Source organism: Notolepis coatsorum (assembly GCF_963971535.1).
Source record: "Notolepis coatsorum genome assembly, chromosome: 16".
NCBI classification, from domain to species: domain Eukaryota; kingdom Metazoa; phylum Chordata; class Actinopteri; order Aulopiformes; family Paralepididae; genus Notolepis; species Notolepis coatsorum.
Genome location: NC_140180.1, coordinates 1,474,358 through 1,491,675, shown reverse-complemented (window position 1 = coordinate 1,491,675; position 17,318 = coordinate 1,474,358). Strand labels below are relative to the sequence as shown.

Genomic DNA, 17,318 nt, shown 5'->3' with positions numbered 1-17,318 from the left:
TTCGGCGCCAGAGTCCTGTGCGCTCTCTGAATCCCTGTCTTGTCGAGGGCTGTCATTTTTAATTCTCTTCGAATCAGGCTGTCCACATATTTGACCATCGAATCTCCTTCCATCCCCTCTTTCAGACCCCATATTCGTATGTTGTTTCTCCTCGACCTCCCCTCCAAGTCCATTAGCTTTCCTCTCATCATGTTCTGTTGTTCGAGCGTCTCTTTCAGAATATCATGCATTTCTGTATTCCATTCTTCCGTATCGGCCGTCCTTTCTTCCAACATCTTTATGTCTTTCTCTTGCTCTTGTATTTTTCCGTTCATTGCCTCGAGTCCTTTATCCATTTCCCCTCTGAGTTCGTCCTGTCCCCTCTTCAACTCTTCCCTCAGTCCATCAATGCTGTCTTGGATATTCTGCGTGCTCGCCTGGTTAGCCATCACGCTAGCTTGTATGCTAGTTTGTAACTCTTGTTGGCTAGCCAACGCGCTAGCTTGCACGTTCCTCGTGTTAGCTTGTGTGCTAACTTGTATGCTGTCTTGTATAGCTTGAATAGCCTTTGCATTAGCCTGCACGTTAGCTTGTAGCTCTCGGTTAGCCTTGGCTTGTAGTTCCTGCCCAGCCAGCATGGTCGTTTGTATTCTTGTTAACCAGGCGGGCTCCACGGGGTCTCCTTCCCTGCCTCCCTGCGTCACGCTCGTCTGAGCCATTTCTTCAGTCATTTCCTCGAGGTTAGATTTTTCCTCCGGTGTTTGTACGTCTTCTGGGGTCTTATTTCTCTTACTTTTTCTCGTGCACATCCTTCCTTTTCTCTTATATCTTTGAATTTTCACCTTTTATTCTGTTTTAGACGGTTTTACTTCCCTTTCTCGAGTTATTTGACCGGGAGCTCTTTCAGTAGTCTCCTATCCACCCATCTCAAAACCGGAAGTCCTACAGGAGGGTATTTTAACAGTGTTTAGTTACAGGAAGGTATTTATAGTGTAGTTGTGACTCTTAACCCGCCCTGTGTGTGTAGTTCTGACTCTTAACCCGCCCTGTGTGTGTAGTTCTGACTCTTAACCCGCCCTGTGTGTGTAGTTCTGACTCTTAACCCGCCCTGTGTGTGTAGTTCTGACTCTTAACCCGCCGTGTGTGTGTGTGTGTGTGTGTGTGTGTGTGTGTGTGTGTGTGTGTGTGTGTCTTTATGTGTGTAGTTCTGGCTCCATAGAGTCTCCTATCAACAAAGGAGAGATGGAGCCTGATGTCTCTATGTTGCTACGACGACAGGAACAGATCAACTGTGGCAAAACCACCTTGGCCTACGGCCGATACATCAAGGAGATCCCCAAGTGAGTCATGGACCACATTACTGCATGAATTAAAGGAAGACTCCAACAATTTGGGGAAATCTACTTTAGGTAGAAGTAGACTAGGAAAGAACGAGCCCTGTTCTACCTGCAGCTCTCTGATCAAAACACAGGATTTGGAGGTGGTTTTAACACTTTGAGAGCCACTCACGGCTAAACTCGTGTTTGCGATAGTTACGTGCTCTCAATGCTCTCAAACAGAAATGAAGCGATAAAAAAACAATCTGCCTTGACAACACTGACTGGAAAATGATTCTTTGATAAGCGACGGGCAGATTAGACACATAGCCATAATTTAAAACATAGATTAGGCGATATTAACGTTAACATTGGGAGTGGACCGTGGCATTCAAGGGGGTAAAAAGGAAAACACGGCGTGGCGCTCAAAGTGTTAATATACTTAACAATGGTCAATATAGACAATATAATGTTTTCAATTGTATGCTCGTCTGGTCTCTTTGAGGTATAATTTGAAGTGCTGTGTGTCCGTTTTGGTAACGTTAGATGTGACGAGGACAGTTTTCCCGCTGATCTCCCGTATTTCAGAGCAAGTCTCATTCATGATAGTTAACGAGTTTATTGCAACCGTCACTTAAACCGCTGGTTCCCATCGTGTGGTCCCTCAACACATTCCTATTCACAATATAAACATGACGAACGATGGATGCTAAATAATCTCCTCTCTCTCTCTCTCTCTCTCTCTCTCTCAGACACCGCCGCCAGCCCGGAGTTCATCCTAGGACTCCTAATAAGTTCAGGAAATGCAGTCGTCATTCGTGGGACGAGCAGATCGAGCTGTGGAAGGTCAATCTCCATGTCTGGGACCCCCCCCACTCCTGAGGGAGAGGAGCACGAGAACATGTGAGACATTAAGAGATTTATATAACCTATATATACTGTACACAGGACCTCAATAACATGTGAGACATTAGAGATTTATATGACCTATATATATATATATATACTGTACTGTACACAGGACCTCAATAACATGTGAGACATTAGAGATTTATATAACCTATATATACTGTACACAGGACCTCAATAACATGTGAGACATTAGAGATTTATATAACCTATATATATATATACTGTACTGTACACAGGACCTCAATAATATTCTATAGACTCATGAACATACATAGACTGCTCCATCTGTACTGTAACTTGCTTTCCTGTAAAAGAACGACTCATGTTAGTGACCCCTGCACCAGACGAGACAGGAAATGACCCGGTGGTCGCTCTTCTTCTTCTTCTGCAGTTTAACAGTCTGTAGTGTGGTTGTGAAAGGGTTAACCCTTTGGTAGTGTGGTAGTGAAAGGGTTAAAGATGAAATTACATTATTAACACTTTGGTTGCCTTGGGTTAAATTAATGATATACCATAGGTTGCCGGCTCTATTTGTCTATGGAGAAGTACCCCTTCTTTGCATGGCTATAACTTTTTAAATTCTATTGCTACATTGCCATTATTAGGGCCCATTCAAAGTCCTATATGTATTGTTCATTGTGTAGCAACGTTAAACTTTTTCATTCACATATTCATAGTAAAGTATGGTCTAATGTATAAGTATGTTTTCATCTCTTTCTGCAGCTTTCTCCAGAACGTGATCTATAGCCCCAAATGCATTATATTGATGATGCAATACAGTTTTATGGCAATCAGCGCGATATAAAAAATTCCAACTAGACGTACTTCTAGAAGTTACTACACGTCATCTGATGTTGACCGGATGGGCTAGGGGGCGTTTATAATTCCGTGGGCAGCGTTATACCAATCATCTAATGTGGGTCAAATGTTGATAATATCAGTTAGTATCGAAGACGGTAACGTTACACGCTGAAACTCACCCCAGTCTCCGCGCGCCGTTGGGCGATCATCGTCGAGTTGAAATCTTATCATTATGGGATGTAAATTTACCCGGTCCATCTCCAGCTTGTATAATGGTATATACGTCCAAATCATGTTGTTTATCGAGTTATTGGCAATCGATCACTGTGTAGTGTGACGAGCCAGAGTCGCGGGACCTATAGCGAGCGCCGGAAGTACTATGGTCGTCTAAGGCAACCTCTATTCAACATCCTGTTTGGCAATTGCGCCGATCGGCCATCAGATGGCGCTCCGGAACCGCCAGAGAGCTCAGTGGGTCCTGCTGGTGGATCTCAGGCCAGCGGAGGGGACAAATGAATCCGATCGCAGATTTTTGAAATATTGATATAAGGACGCTGTACAGCGTCCCCCGGCAACTTGAGCATGGCCAGCAATGACGTGAAAAGACGTTTCATGGCAGTCAAAGTGTTAATATAAGTTGTAAAAAAATATATATATATAATAATTTGAACCTTGTGGAACATGCTTAGTTATCAGTAAAAATCATCTTGTATCTTCTCCTCTCCTCACTCCAGGATGAATGAAGAGTGTTTGGGAACCCCCAGCAAAATGATGAAGACGGACAACCCAGAGCCGAACACAAAGGGTGCCATCTTGGTTCCATAAAATAGCACACTGGGCACGTAGGGATGTAATGATGCATTGATTAATCGAAATGCATTGATTCTAATGTGTTAGAATCGATGCATCGATTTGAATGTTAGAATCGATTTCTTTCTACCTATAGTCCATTCATGCTGAGTGAATCAGTTCCCCCAGCCACATTTGTGTATTCAACATTTTGGGGGGAATTAACTGATAGAAAATGTATAGAAAATTAATCGAATCGTGGTCAAATGAAGAGATTTCATGATGCATTGAATCGTTGCCTGAATAATCGTAATTGAATCTAATCGTTGTGAGGTTGCATCGTTACACCCTTACTGGGCAGCCATTTTGGGGTCAACGAGCACTGTATTGGGACAGTAAGCCATGGACACGTCTAATGTAATTTCTATTTTAATGTAAAGTACGAGACCAAATCTCCAGACCTTTTTGATTCTGGGTATGTTCCTATGTAGCCTGTTTATAAAGCGCTCCAGAAGAGACCCTACTGCTTGTCGTCTCACTGTTTTTATTTCATTTGTTCGTCTCACTGGCCATACGAAGACCATCGGCGTATTTAGACCACTATCAGTAGGGCACGTGCCCTACTGATGATCATCTGTGCCCCACTGATAGAAAAAAATATATATATTATTTTCCCTTTTTTAACATGATCAAATAATTATTATAATATTTTTTACTTCGCTTTGAAATATTATAGTGAAATATTTTGCACTGTTGTCGCATTTATCTTGTTGAAATCCTCCAACAGGCTCTTTTTTGTAAGTTGACTGGTTTGCACACCAATAATACAGTGCAATAATAGAATAGTAGAATAGATAGTAAAATTATGCAATAGAATGGCCAGAGTAAAATAGTGCTACAGTACAATCAACAGCGGGGTGTATTAGAAGACTATGGTGAAGAGGTAAGTTTTTAGCTTATTTCTGAAAATATTAAGAGATCTAGCTTCCCTAATGTCCATAGGTAGTGTGTTCCATAACTTTGGTGCATAGTTAGCAAAGGCTGCATCCCCGATTTTCTTTAGACTGTGGCTTGGAACCTTCAATAGACCAGTAGTAGATGATCGCAATGTTTATACTTTGTATATAAGGAGGAGGACCTTGAAATCAATTCTAAATGTTACCGGAAGCCAGTGTAGGTTATTTACTTGTAACTTCGGGTTTGATCCAAGGAGTAAGTTGCCCCATATTGCTCTGTAACATTTCTCTTTTTGTTATAGGACCGACTAGTAGGATTTCAGTTTTGCCCTCATTTATTTTAGGAAGTTGTTCGTCATCCATTTGTTTATTGCTAAGAGACAGGCGGAAATGGAGTTTATAGCTGTGTGATCATTTGGTTCAGCAGAGATGTACAATTGTGTGTCATCTGCGTAACTATGGAAACATACATTGTGCTTTCTAATGATGTCTCAATGTTCAATGTTCAATGCAAGTAAAGCACTTTAAACTTTTGACTAAATGCTTTCTTGACTATATATATAGTAACTTCCAAAATGCATAGATTTCTATGTATTTTAGGGGTTTGGGGGGCTAGCTCTTTAATATAAATGTCAGATTGTTATTTATTTCATAGATTTCTATGCATTTCAGGAGTTTGGGGGGCTGGCTCCCCAAAATAATTAAATAACATAACCCTAACCTAACCCTAAAACCGAAATAAAGTAAAAAAAAAAAAAAAAAAATTTACAAAATCCACCCATTTTCGCCCAAAAACCATCCAAAACCGGCAAAAGAAAATCTTCTGTGCCCCAGTAGAGTGCTGGGTCTAGATACGCCCCTGACGAAGACTAAATGTTCCTTGTGGCGGTGGATGCCCACAGCAAACGGCCCGAAGTGGCAATAATGAAATCCACAGCGGCTGAGAGGACCATTTCGTCTCTCAGTAGATGGACACTTTCTTAAAGGTTAACGGAGTTAAACACATTAGATCTGCACCCTACCACCCCCAGCAACCAATGGGTTAGCTGAGAGATTTGTGCAGACTCTGAAACACAGCCTAAAGGCATCACAGGGCCATGGCAGTCTCCATTAACGCCTTCATGGGTTCCTCTTAACCTGCAGGAACACAGCACACCAACCACCAAGGCATCCCCAGCGGAACTGCTCCTTAACGGCTTGAGTGCCAAAAACTACTGGGTCGTTTTTCCTTTTTCGCTTTTAACACTTTGAGTGCCGGCTATTAGACAAAGCCGCTTGTTGCGACGCCACCAATAGATATATACTGTAGGGATCCGTCACCTTGTTTGTAGAGCTATAACTATATTCTATATTATAGCTATGGATACAATACCATCGTCATTTGACAGGAAGAACCTTCCGTTCAAGATGCAAAAAAAGAAGAAAAAAAATGTCCATCCATACGTTCCCGTTTTTATACCGTGGTGAATATGAGTGTTATATTGGAATGATCCAGGCTAATTCCTGGGAGGCTGGTTATAACCCACAACGTGTATTATACTAAATCCATTGGCGTTTCGTCCCTACACACGCTACAATTAAAAAATCAAATGCATATGATAGGTATTATGTTTCATCATGAATGCATGAAAGGGGGGGGGGGTCGTTCTTTGATGCTTTGATCGCCATCAATGGCATACGCTGTGGACTAACGTTACACAAACACGGTCGGATCGCATTGAAAACATGCTTGGATCAACGCAAGATTGATATCATATACCCCTTACCTTGACTAGGATGTACCCCAAAAAGAATATTCCAATTATCTGATCGCCATTCCAAGTATTGATGTCCATCGTGTCGCCAACATAATTCACCACACATCATGGATCGGGAGTATTTGATTCTTCTCAATCCGAGCGTTATAACCGCTCGTCTTGCCCGGAGAAAAATAATTTGCTGTGTAATTAATTAATCTAATTAACGCGATAAACTGACAGCCCTAATTATTATTCATTATGAGTGATTGATATAGTTGATTGTTACTATTGATTATGATGATTGTTTTTTTTTTTTTTTGATCCACTTTTTCTCCCATTTTTCTATATTTTTCTCCCATCCCAATTTCGTATCATCCAATTCAACCCTCCCCTGTCACGAACGCTGTTTCTTGCCTCCCACAAGCCGGCTGCAATGTGGACTAAGTCATACATAGCACAAGTCCCCTCCGGTACTTGAGGTAACAGCAGTCGCATCTTTTCACCTGCGCAGCTCGATCTCTCAGTGTCGAGGAGTAACGCGTGGGAGGCTCACGCTGCCCCCGACACTTCCTGATTCTACTGCGCAGGCGCACCAACCGACTTGTAGGAGTCGCTTGTTCACAACGTTCGATCCCCACCCTTCAGTTTTCCCTCCCCGTAATACGGCCAATGTGTATTACTGCGGACGACCAGCCAAACTGAAAAACAATGTGGAGAGCTGGATTCGAACACGCGAATCCTAGCGTCTCCACACTGGTGGCGAGTGCCTTAGACCACTACACCACCTAGCCGCCTGATTATGATGATTGTTATTATTATTACATAAATGGTAAATGGTACCGGGTTGGGATGGGATCCCGTCTGAGTTTTACTTGGCATCCTGGGACCAGTTGGGCCCATTGCTGTTCGAGATGATTCAACATGCTATTGAACGGGGGATTCTCGAGAGACGTTAACATGGCCTTGATCTCCTTGTTACTTAAAAAAGACAAGGACCCTAATGACTGCGGCAGTTATAGGCCCCTGAGTCTTCTAATGAGTTGGCCAAAGCGGTGCAACTACTGGCTGACATCCCCATAGTTGAAAATTTTAAGTACTTGGGCATAGAGATTTTTTATTTATTTTTATTTAACCTTTATTTATCCAGGCAAGCAATTAAGAACAAATTCGGGTCCTGGCGGATCCGGCGGTCATGGGGGGGGGGGTTGGGGGAGGAAGTGTGAAATGTCTAATGTCTTTTGTGTTGGTTATAGTGTTTTTAATTTTTTACTCTATATTCTATATTTTGTATTTCGTTCTTTGTATTTTGTACTCAAGTTTTAACAATTCGTACAATGGGAAAATAACTGACCCTGAATCTGTGGCTAGTATCTGTTTCACCCAACACTAGTGCTCTGGTGATCATAACCATTTATCTCTAAAGCCAACCATGCATTTTTTTAATATTTGTATTTATAATTGTATAACGTTATTTCACTGCATATTAAATCACTGTAAATAATACTAATGTAAATCATTGTTTTGTTGTACATATTAGTTTATAATGTTATTGTTTTTTACGTAACGTTAGTAGCTAGCTAGCTTGCTCATGGTGTGTGCAGTGCTTTGCCCCAAAGTGTAACCACAGGTCTGAGAAGAGGACCTGCACATTTTACTCATTCCCGAAACTCCTCTACATGCCCTGATTTAAAATGGTTCACGACAGTAGACTTTGCTAACGTCTAGTATGTTTAGCTAGGTAACGTTAACGTAATTAGACCCAGGCAACTACCGCCCTGTTTCTATCCTTACCTCCATCTCGAAAGTCATGGAAAAAATAGTATACGAACAGGTCGAAAAGTACCTCGCGGGAAAAAATCTAATCTACGAATTCCAATCTGGCTTCAGAACATCCCACTCCACTGACGCATGCCTTCTCTATTTGAACGACCACATCAAACAAGAGGTGGACGCGGGCAAATACTGCGGCATGGTCATGCTGGACCTACAAAAGGCCTTCGACACTGTCAATCACACCATTCTGATTGACAAGCTAAAAGCAATTGGTTTTGATAGTCTATCAGTGAGCTGGATACAATCCTACCTGGAGGGGAGAGAACAGATGGTGGAGGTAAACGGTACCCTATCCCTCCCCCCTCCCAGTGAGCTATGGTGTTCCACAAGGAAGCATACTAGGACCGCTACTGTTCCTAATTTATGCAAATTACATGTCGTCAGCTTGTGACTGCAACTTGTTCCTGTTTGCGGATGACTCAGCCCTGCTGGTCTCTGATAGGAACAAGTTACAGGTTGAAAAAAAACCTCAGCTCGGAACTAGGCAAAATCTGCATATGGCTCGCCGATAACAAACTATCATTACACATCGGCAAAACAGAGTCTATTCTCTTCGGTTCAAATAACAAACTCAGCAAGACCGACGGCTTCTCAGTTACAGTGGGTGACAATATTGTCACAAGGAAAGAAGATATTACCTACCTGGGTTCCATCCTAGAGGCAAATCTTTCCTGTGACAAAATGGCATCCAATGTAATAAAAAAAGTCAACTAACGAACTCGATTCTTGTACCGGATCTCCTCACTGGTAAACAAGAATACCCTGAAGACTCTGGCAGGAGCACTCATTCAAGGGTACTACGACTATGCTTGCACCTCATGGTACCAAAGCACCTCAAAGGCGCTAAAAACAAAATTACAAACATCTCAAAACAAACTGGTCAGACTACTGCTTGACCTTACTCCTAGAACCCACATCACCCCTGCCCACTTTGACAACCTAGGATGGCTTAGAGTAGACGACAGAGTACAGCAACTTGCAATGGGCCTGGTCTACAAGATACACTACACGACCAAGGTACCCATGTACATGTCAAAATACTTCCCAAAGGTCAGTGAATACCACGATCACAACACCAGAGGGAGCTCCACAAATCATGTTAAACCCAGATTCGGCTCAAACAAGGGACTAAACACGTTTCGCAATTATGCCACATCAATGTGGAACGCCCTACCCAAAGCTGTAAAGGAATGTGAATCACTACCCACTTTCAAAAACACTCTCAAAAAACACCTACGGGAGACTGCAATTCGAAACTGGCCCCTGTAAATGTCCTAACCTAGTTGTACAGCAAATGACCAAGTAAGGCTTTGTCAGTATTCCAATGTACAGTGTAAAATGTGTGTGTGTCCCCTACCCCCCCCCCCCCCCCCCCACCTCCAATGTACAGCCCTTACCCACCCACCCAACCTCCTCCAATGTACAGTTTCTACGCCAAATGTATATACACTCTTTTTCTGGACACTTTTGTATCACAAACAGTACTGTATTTGCAAATCTGATATGTCATAAATGTATAGATGTAGCAGTACTGTCTATCTGTATGTCATGTATGTCATATATGTTATGATGAATTGAAAATGGGGGACCCTGATCAGTAGCGGCTCGTGGATGCTTCGCCACTAGGGGCGCTATACCAAACATTTTGCAAACATGTACAAGGCACGCATTGGCGAATATTATCACCATTGCCATCGATCAATATATGATCAGTCAGTCAAATGCAAGATGCAACCACGTTTCCAATAGCCCAACACAAACACGCACAGCTCTCTCTCTCTCTCTCTCTCTCTCTCTCTCTCTCTCTCTCTCTCTCTCTCTCTCTCTCTCAGATGATGTCAGAACCATTCAATAATAAACACATTTGTATATCTCGTCATTTTAAACAAGTTACCATTCATTGTCTGAGTGGTTATGCCCCACACGCGGCGAAATTAGAGAGAGAGAGAGAGAGAGAGACCACGGCGGGTGCAGCATAACAGAAGAGAGAGAGAGAGAGAGAATTTTAGTAACGTTACATTTTCAACAAGATTGCTGCTATTTAAACACTTGATGGAAACGGGGTAACGTTAACCTTATGTCGACTGTAGTATTGTATGACCTCGACATAACGTTTAAACGTTAACGTTACTCCGTTTCCATGCAGTATTTATAAATGGGCAGCTAAGCTAACGGAGCTAACTGTTAGCAGTAGCTAACGTTAGCTGAAAGCTGTAACGTTACAACGAATCAGCTGTTGATATTATGCGCCATCAGTAGACAACGTATCATGTATTAAACTAGAGTTAATGGTTTAATGCTTCAGTCACAGTGACGTTGAAATAGCAGCTGTCACGAACCTCTCATTTCTTTATGGAGATCCGCGTTGGCACTGCTCTGCACCGCTTGCAAATAGCATTGGGGCATCATTAGCTTGTCCTTCGTTGTTTACTTCAAACCCGAAGTACCTCCAAACAGCACTTGTGCTGTTTTCTTTATCCACAAGCACAAGTCGCGGAGGCTCTGCATTTACCATCTTCTTCAGAGAGAGCGAGCGTTAGTTAAGCATTAGCTGAGTGGCTAACAGCAGCTAAAGTTAGCTGAGTTGGCTAAGAGAGAGAGAGAGAGAGAGAGAGAATTAACTCACTTTGTTTAATTGAAACGTGGTCCAGCCGGACTCGGAGGGCTTAATAAAGTGTATGTCCACTGACTGTCCCCCAGACTGTTGTCGATGTATATCCATTCCACTCACTGCCCACTGTTCAGACTCCAGACTGAATCACAAGTTCACAACACACAGCTTCGAACATGTTGCAAACTGTGGCTAAGGAAAAAACTGGCATCGCCACGTCGGCCAATCAGAGAGCGTCTCCGTGAAATGCGGCTATGGAGATTCTAGACGGAAATTCTAAACGCTTGACTAGACCGCTTCAAATCGCGCCCGGATTCCAACATAATAGTCATATTTCAACGCACAACGCGTTACGCACTGATTGGCTGTGACGGATACAGCGATCGAACAGTGACGCGCACTCAGAGCGCTATCGCGTCTAGCCCGGGCCGAGAAATAAAAAAAAATAAAAAATAAAAATAAAAGTGAGTCCTGAAAACGAGTATTTTTTATTTTAAATAGTAACGTTATATTGTGCATTGGAAACACAAACATACTTAAAATGAGTAAATATTATTATTATTTTTTTTTTATCCACTTTTTCTCCCATTTTTTTCTATATTTTCTCCCATCCCAATTTCGTATCATCCAATTGAACCCTCCCCTGTCACGAACGCTGTTTCTTGCCTCCCACAAGCCGGCTGCAATGTGGACTAAGTCATACATAGCACAAGTCCCCTCCGGTACTTGAGGTAACAGCAGTCGCATCTTTTCACCTGCGCAGCTCGATCTCTCGGTGTCGAGGAGTAACGCGTGGGAGGCTCACGCTGCCCCCGACACTTCCTGATTATACTGCGCAGGCGCACCAACCGACTTGTAGGAGTCGCTTGTTCACAACGTTCGATCCCCACCCTTCAGTTTTCCCTCCCCGTAATACGGCCAATGTGTATTACTGCGGACAACCAGCTAAACTGAAAACAATGTGGAGAGCTGGATTCGAACACGCGAATCCTAGCGTCTCCACACTGGTGGCGAGTGCCTTGCCCACTACACCACCTAGCCGCCCTAAATATTATTCATTTTAAACATGTTTATATTATTTATAGGGCTATAAAACTAAAAACTAAAAAATAATTGTTCTTGTTCTCATATAAAATAACCAGGGCAGGGCCTGAGGGGGGGGCGGCGCCCTAGCGCCCCCCAGTGGCGGCCGCCACTGACCCTGATGTAAACAAGACGAAAGTCTTTCTCTGGTCTGCATCCCCTTAACAATTGTATGTATTGAGCTGTACTGTACTGTACCCATTCTGCAATCTGTTAATAAACTTTTCAATCAATCAATCAATCAAACTCCCACTCAGGGCGATCCCTTAACAGGGGTCGAATCGACTAAACACAACGCAGACAAGATCACACCGGCGACTATATGAACAAGACGAAAGTCTTTCTCTGGTCTGCATCCCCTTAACAATTGTATGTATTGAGCTTTACTGTACTGTACCCATTCTGCAATCTGTTAATAAAGTTTTCAATCAATCAATCAATCAATTCAATCAATCAATCAATGCCGATTTCGAACACAAGGTGGCGCAATTACACTGCAGACCACCGGCTGCTAACCATGCCAGAGGCGGGGATATAATGGGGAATGTGGCTGCAGCCACCTACTGCTCCTGTGTGTGTGTGTGTGTGTGTGTGTGTTTTGTGTGTGTGTGTGTGACAGTGTGTGTGTGTGTGTGACAGTGTGTGTGTGTGTGTGTGTGTTTTGTGTGTGTGTGTGTGACAGTGTGTGTGTGACAGTGTGTGTGACAGTGTGCGTGTGAGATGAAAGAGCAGAATGGGGACAGACAGGATCACTTTCAAACACGTTCCCCCGAAGTGGGCCAAAACAATATTGGGGGGGGGGGGGGGGGTCGTGTGTGTGAGATACAGGTCATGCACAGAAGCAAAGTGGGCCAAAACAATATTCGCGGGAGGCAGTGGTTGTTTACGCAGGTGCGACTGATGAAAGCAATTGTTCAGGGAGGTGGCCCGTTGTTTACCGCAGGTGCGCCTGATCGGCCTGATGAAGGGAAGAATCACATAAAAAGTCTACTCTGTCCGGCCCACTCGTGTGAGTTGTGTCACCATAGATATATATAGAACATATCTATGTGTTTCACCGCCAGCTAGATCACTGTGATTGGTCACGCCCCTCTGCTCCCGGCTGCTCACTGGTGAGACGAGAGAGGGCTCGCTCTACCATGGGAGGGGCTCTGTGTTGAGAAATATAGCGGCAACTAAGTCTACTGTACCCCCGCTAGACATATTAGTTATAACCGGTCCTTTCTAACGTTAGACTCTCGGCTATTTCCGACCGCTATTTCTGACCGAAATAGTCTACCTTTCTTTTTTATAATGGCAGATTCTTATTCACAGGTATTTTGTCCCGTTTTGACACGCTGTAAAGTAGTGTCAAAAATTAATAGATGTAGCCTATGGCGAATATGGCGGTTTCTCAGGTTTTTTTTTCAATAAAAACTGACGTGGTATCAAACAAACACTAATTTAAGTGGTTAAAATTCGAAAATATGTGTAATTTGTTACAGATATCTTGAGAATAGGCTATGAATGTTAAACATGGGTAAAAAAATGTTTTAAAAATAGTAAACAGTTAAAATTATATTGCTTTAAACATGATCCATCATTTCATCTCTTAAGCCCAGTGAGTGTCAGCAGTTCTAGGAAGCCACAAGGGATATATATATACCTACTTATACACCTGCATTATATAACCCATATAACTCTGTATGTGATAGCATGTAAAGGTGCCAGAGTTCTGTATGTACTGGGGTTTATTGGGGATTTTGTTTGTGGTGCCACATAGAGGATCTTTATTTATTTATTTATTTATTTATTTATTTATTTATTTATTTATTTATTTATTTATTTATTTATTTATTTATCCATCCTTTATTTATCCAGGAATGTCCCATTGAGATACAAGATCTCTTCTTCCAGGGAGTCCTGACCAACACGGCACACAGGATACTCTTGCAAACATAATTTGTGTTGTAGTTATATGTTCGTTAATTACAATGCGTTATTGCTTGTTGTTTTAATGTGCAAAATAAATCAATAACATTTGACTACTGCACACTTGCACAAAACCGTGCCTTTATTTTGTAAGAAAGCCCGACCGGAAGGTTTGTTGTCGCTTGCTGTCTCCGGCGGAAGTGCAGTTCAGTTTGGACCTAACTCCATTCTTTTACAGCTCGGCTGCTCGGTGTCGTTACTCGGTTCATTGATCAAGTGGATGTTTCCAGATCCATGTTTCTGCAAACCAGCAGCTGTGGAGGAACCTCGTCCTCTCGTCGTCCTTAACACCAGGTGAGTTGATGTCACGTCAACAGACAGGAGGATAAAACGGGAAACTCACGATGAATTGAAAATGGGGGACCCTGATGTAAACAAGACGAAAGTCTTTCTCTGGTCTGAATGAATGAATGAATGAATGAATGAATGAAAACTTTATTAACAGATTGCAGAATGGGTACAGTGCAGTACAGCTCAATACATACAATTGTTAAGGGGATGCAGACCAGAGAAAGACTTTCGTCTTGTTTACACCAGGGTCCCCCATTTCCAATTCATCGTAACATATATGACATACATGACATACAGATAGACAGTACTGCTACATCTATACATTTATGACATACCAGATTTGCAATTACAGTACTGTATTTGTGATACAAAAAGAGTCCAGAAAGAAAAGAGTATATACATTAGGCGTAGAAACTGTACATTGGATTGGGTAGGTGGGGGTGGGACTGTACATTGGAGGTGGTTGGGGGGGGTGGGTAGGAGTGTGCACCCCCTTAACAATTGTGTGTATTGAGCCGTACTGTATTGTACCCATTCTGCAATCTGTTAATAACATGTTCAATCAATCAATCATTCAACGTTTTAGTTTAGCTTTCTCCGTGTACAGTAAATGGCCAAGTATGGTTTTGTCAATATTCCAATGTACAGTTTTGCTTGTACAGTGTCCCCCACCCACCCACCCCTCCTACCCACCTTTGATTATATGCACTTTTACTGTAAATTGTGCCTCTATGCATTATGCACTCTACTATGATGTGCACTTTAGGGGATGTTGATATCAACTTTAGCATTTGTCCTTTTATACTGTCTGTGTTTACATATTTTTTCTGTACTGTTTCTACTCTGCTCCTGTATTGGATTAGTTGTAGACACACAGTGTTTGCTCTGTACCTGTATATTCCAATGTGGATTCGTCCATACATGGCAAATACAATCTCTGACTCTCTGACTCTCTCTCTCTACTGTAGATTGCTGTATATTTTTACTGTAGATTTTATATTAGAATGCATATACATAACATAGGAAATGTAAATCCTAGACCGTATTTTATTATTTATTTTATTCTTAGGCTTATTTTATTCTTTATTCTTAGGCGTATTTTTTATTCTTATTCGTGACAAATAGTTTTGTAACCTAGATGTTTACTGTGAGCGATTTGTAGTGCCAAATTTCCCTCAGGGTGATTAAAAGTATTTCTATTCTATTCTATAACAACAAGCTGCAAGTTCTCAAATGCACACAGCATGTTGAGCATAGATCTGAGGAAATGTGCAGCTTCCCAGTGAAGTGTGGCACATCACTCAACCATTACAACAATTCATGTACAATAAAAATGTTTTTTTTATGTTGCAGTAAAGCGTTGAAAACCCACCCATTCACCAACATCATCTCGGGAGAATGAACTCGAGGGGATCTGACAACCGGGTGCTGTATGGAGACAGAGGCACAGCACAATGGGACGACCACGATGACCAGTGGAAAGACAAACAGATTCACGCCGGTGGCGTCTCCAGGGATCCCTACCACGGGTCTGGAGGAGAGGCAGCGAGCGTGAAGAAGGCCAGGGGAGACTGGGAGCGTAACGACTCGAAGAAGGCCAGGGGAGACTGGGAGCGTAACGACTCGAAGAAGGCCAGGGGAGACTGGGAGCGTAACGACTCGAAGAAGGCCAGGGGAGACTGGGAGCTTGACGACTCGACCGAGAGGGGCTACAGCAAAGAGCCGCTAGACTGGAGAGGCAGTCATCCCGGAAGCGCTGCAGACGAGGACGTCAACTTGGAAAGTGAATATGCAAAACTTCGGAGCGATGACGAGGAGCTTCTGCGGAGGAAGAGGGAACTCCAGGCGTTCGAGGACCGGATTAGTCACAAGAAGGCTGCCCTCGCTCTGAAACGGCTGTCGGGTAGCTCCAACGATTCGCCGAAACAGAGCGCTTCTCAAAGCAAACAGCAGAGGTTTACAGAGGGCGACGAGGAAGATCTTGAGTTCAGGCAGTGGCCAGAGGAGTTCACACATCAACCACCTCCTAGTGATTCCTACAGGCAGCGACCAGAGGAGTTCACACATCAACCACCTCCTAGTGATTCCTACAGGCAGCGACCAGAGGAGTTCCCACATAAACCACCTCCTAGTGATTCCTACAGGCAGCGACCAGAGGAGTTCACACATAAACCACCTCCTAGTGATTCCTACAGGCAGCGACCAGAGGAGTTCCCACATAAACCACCTCCTAGTGATTCCTACAGGCAGCGACCAGAGGAGTTCCCACATCAACCACCTCCTAGTGATTCCTACAGGCAGCGACCAGAGGAGTTCACACATCAACCACCTCCTAGTGATTCCTACAGGCAGCGACCAGAGGAGTTCCCACATAAACCACCTCCTAGTGATTCCTACAGGCAGCGACCAGAGGAGTTCCCACATAAACCACCTCCTAGTGATTCCTACAGGCAGCGGTCTGAGGAGTTCACACATAAACCACCACCTGAATATCGCCAGGACGGAGCTTCTAAAGGCAGGAACCATGATGATTTGTGGGAAAGGACTAGAGGTGAAGGATTTCCTCCAAAGGTTAGTTTATCACTCCATTCACTTGTATTTTTCAGGGTATCTGTGGGGTAATAAAAAGTAGGGGTGGGACGATACATCGATCCAGATCGATATATCGATCTATTATCAATTATCAAATAGGATTGATGCAACGTAAAAAGATCGATTCATATTGCGATACTCGTATTTTGAAAATCCCCTGGTGAGCAATGCATATCCGCCGGCCGCCACAACAGTAGCTCAGTAGCAGCGTGTGTTAACGTTAGACAGCATTGCTTCAGAGTCCGCCTATTTTGCAACCCGAAATAAGTGCCTGTTGTTTTTTTCCCCACAACGGGTCAAATGCATCTAACATGCTTTGCATCCTCGCCATTCCTTTATGCCCACGTCGCGTTAAATACCGGAATTAATGTTGCGTTAGCGTAAGCTAACTAAGCTAAGCTGATCAGAGCCATATAGAGAGAACAGCAGAGGTCCACTAGGGCAG

General features: G+C 43.1%; 2 protein-coding genes across 2 annotated transcripts in view; both read left to right on the top strand.

The window, feature by feature from the left end:
* The window catches only part of LOC311242808 (uncharacterized protein), a 64,989-nt gene extending 60,669 nt beyond the window's left edge, over positions 1-4,320 (top strand). The window contains exons 10-12 of the mRNA XM_084331851.1: positions 1,185-1,319; positions 2,048-2,198; positions 3,743-4,320. Of these exons, the coding sequence (XP_084187977.1) occupies positions 1,185-1,319; positions 2,048-2,177 (265 nt within the window). The 3' untranslated portion in view covers positions 2,178-2,198; positions 3,743-4,320. The remainder of the gene's footprint in view (positions 1-1,184; positions 1,320-2,047; positions 2,199-3,742) is intronic.
* Positions 4,321-14,175: 9,855 nt separating this feature from the next.
* On the top strand, positions 14,176-16,566 carry LOC311242396 (uncharacterized protein; the record flags this gene model as incomplete). The annotated part of the gene is made up of 3 exons (XM_084331351.1): positions 14,176-14,284; positions 15,635-16,412; positions 16,532-16,566. Exons 2-3 carry the CDS (start codon positions 15,680-15,682, stop codon positions 16,564-16,566), a joined length of 768 nt encoding a protein of 255 aa, XP_084187477.1. The 5' UTR covers positions 14,176-14,284; positions 15,635-15,679.
* Positions 16,567-17,318: the final 752 nt, after the last annotated feature.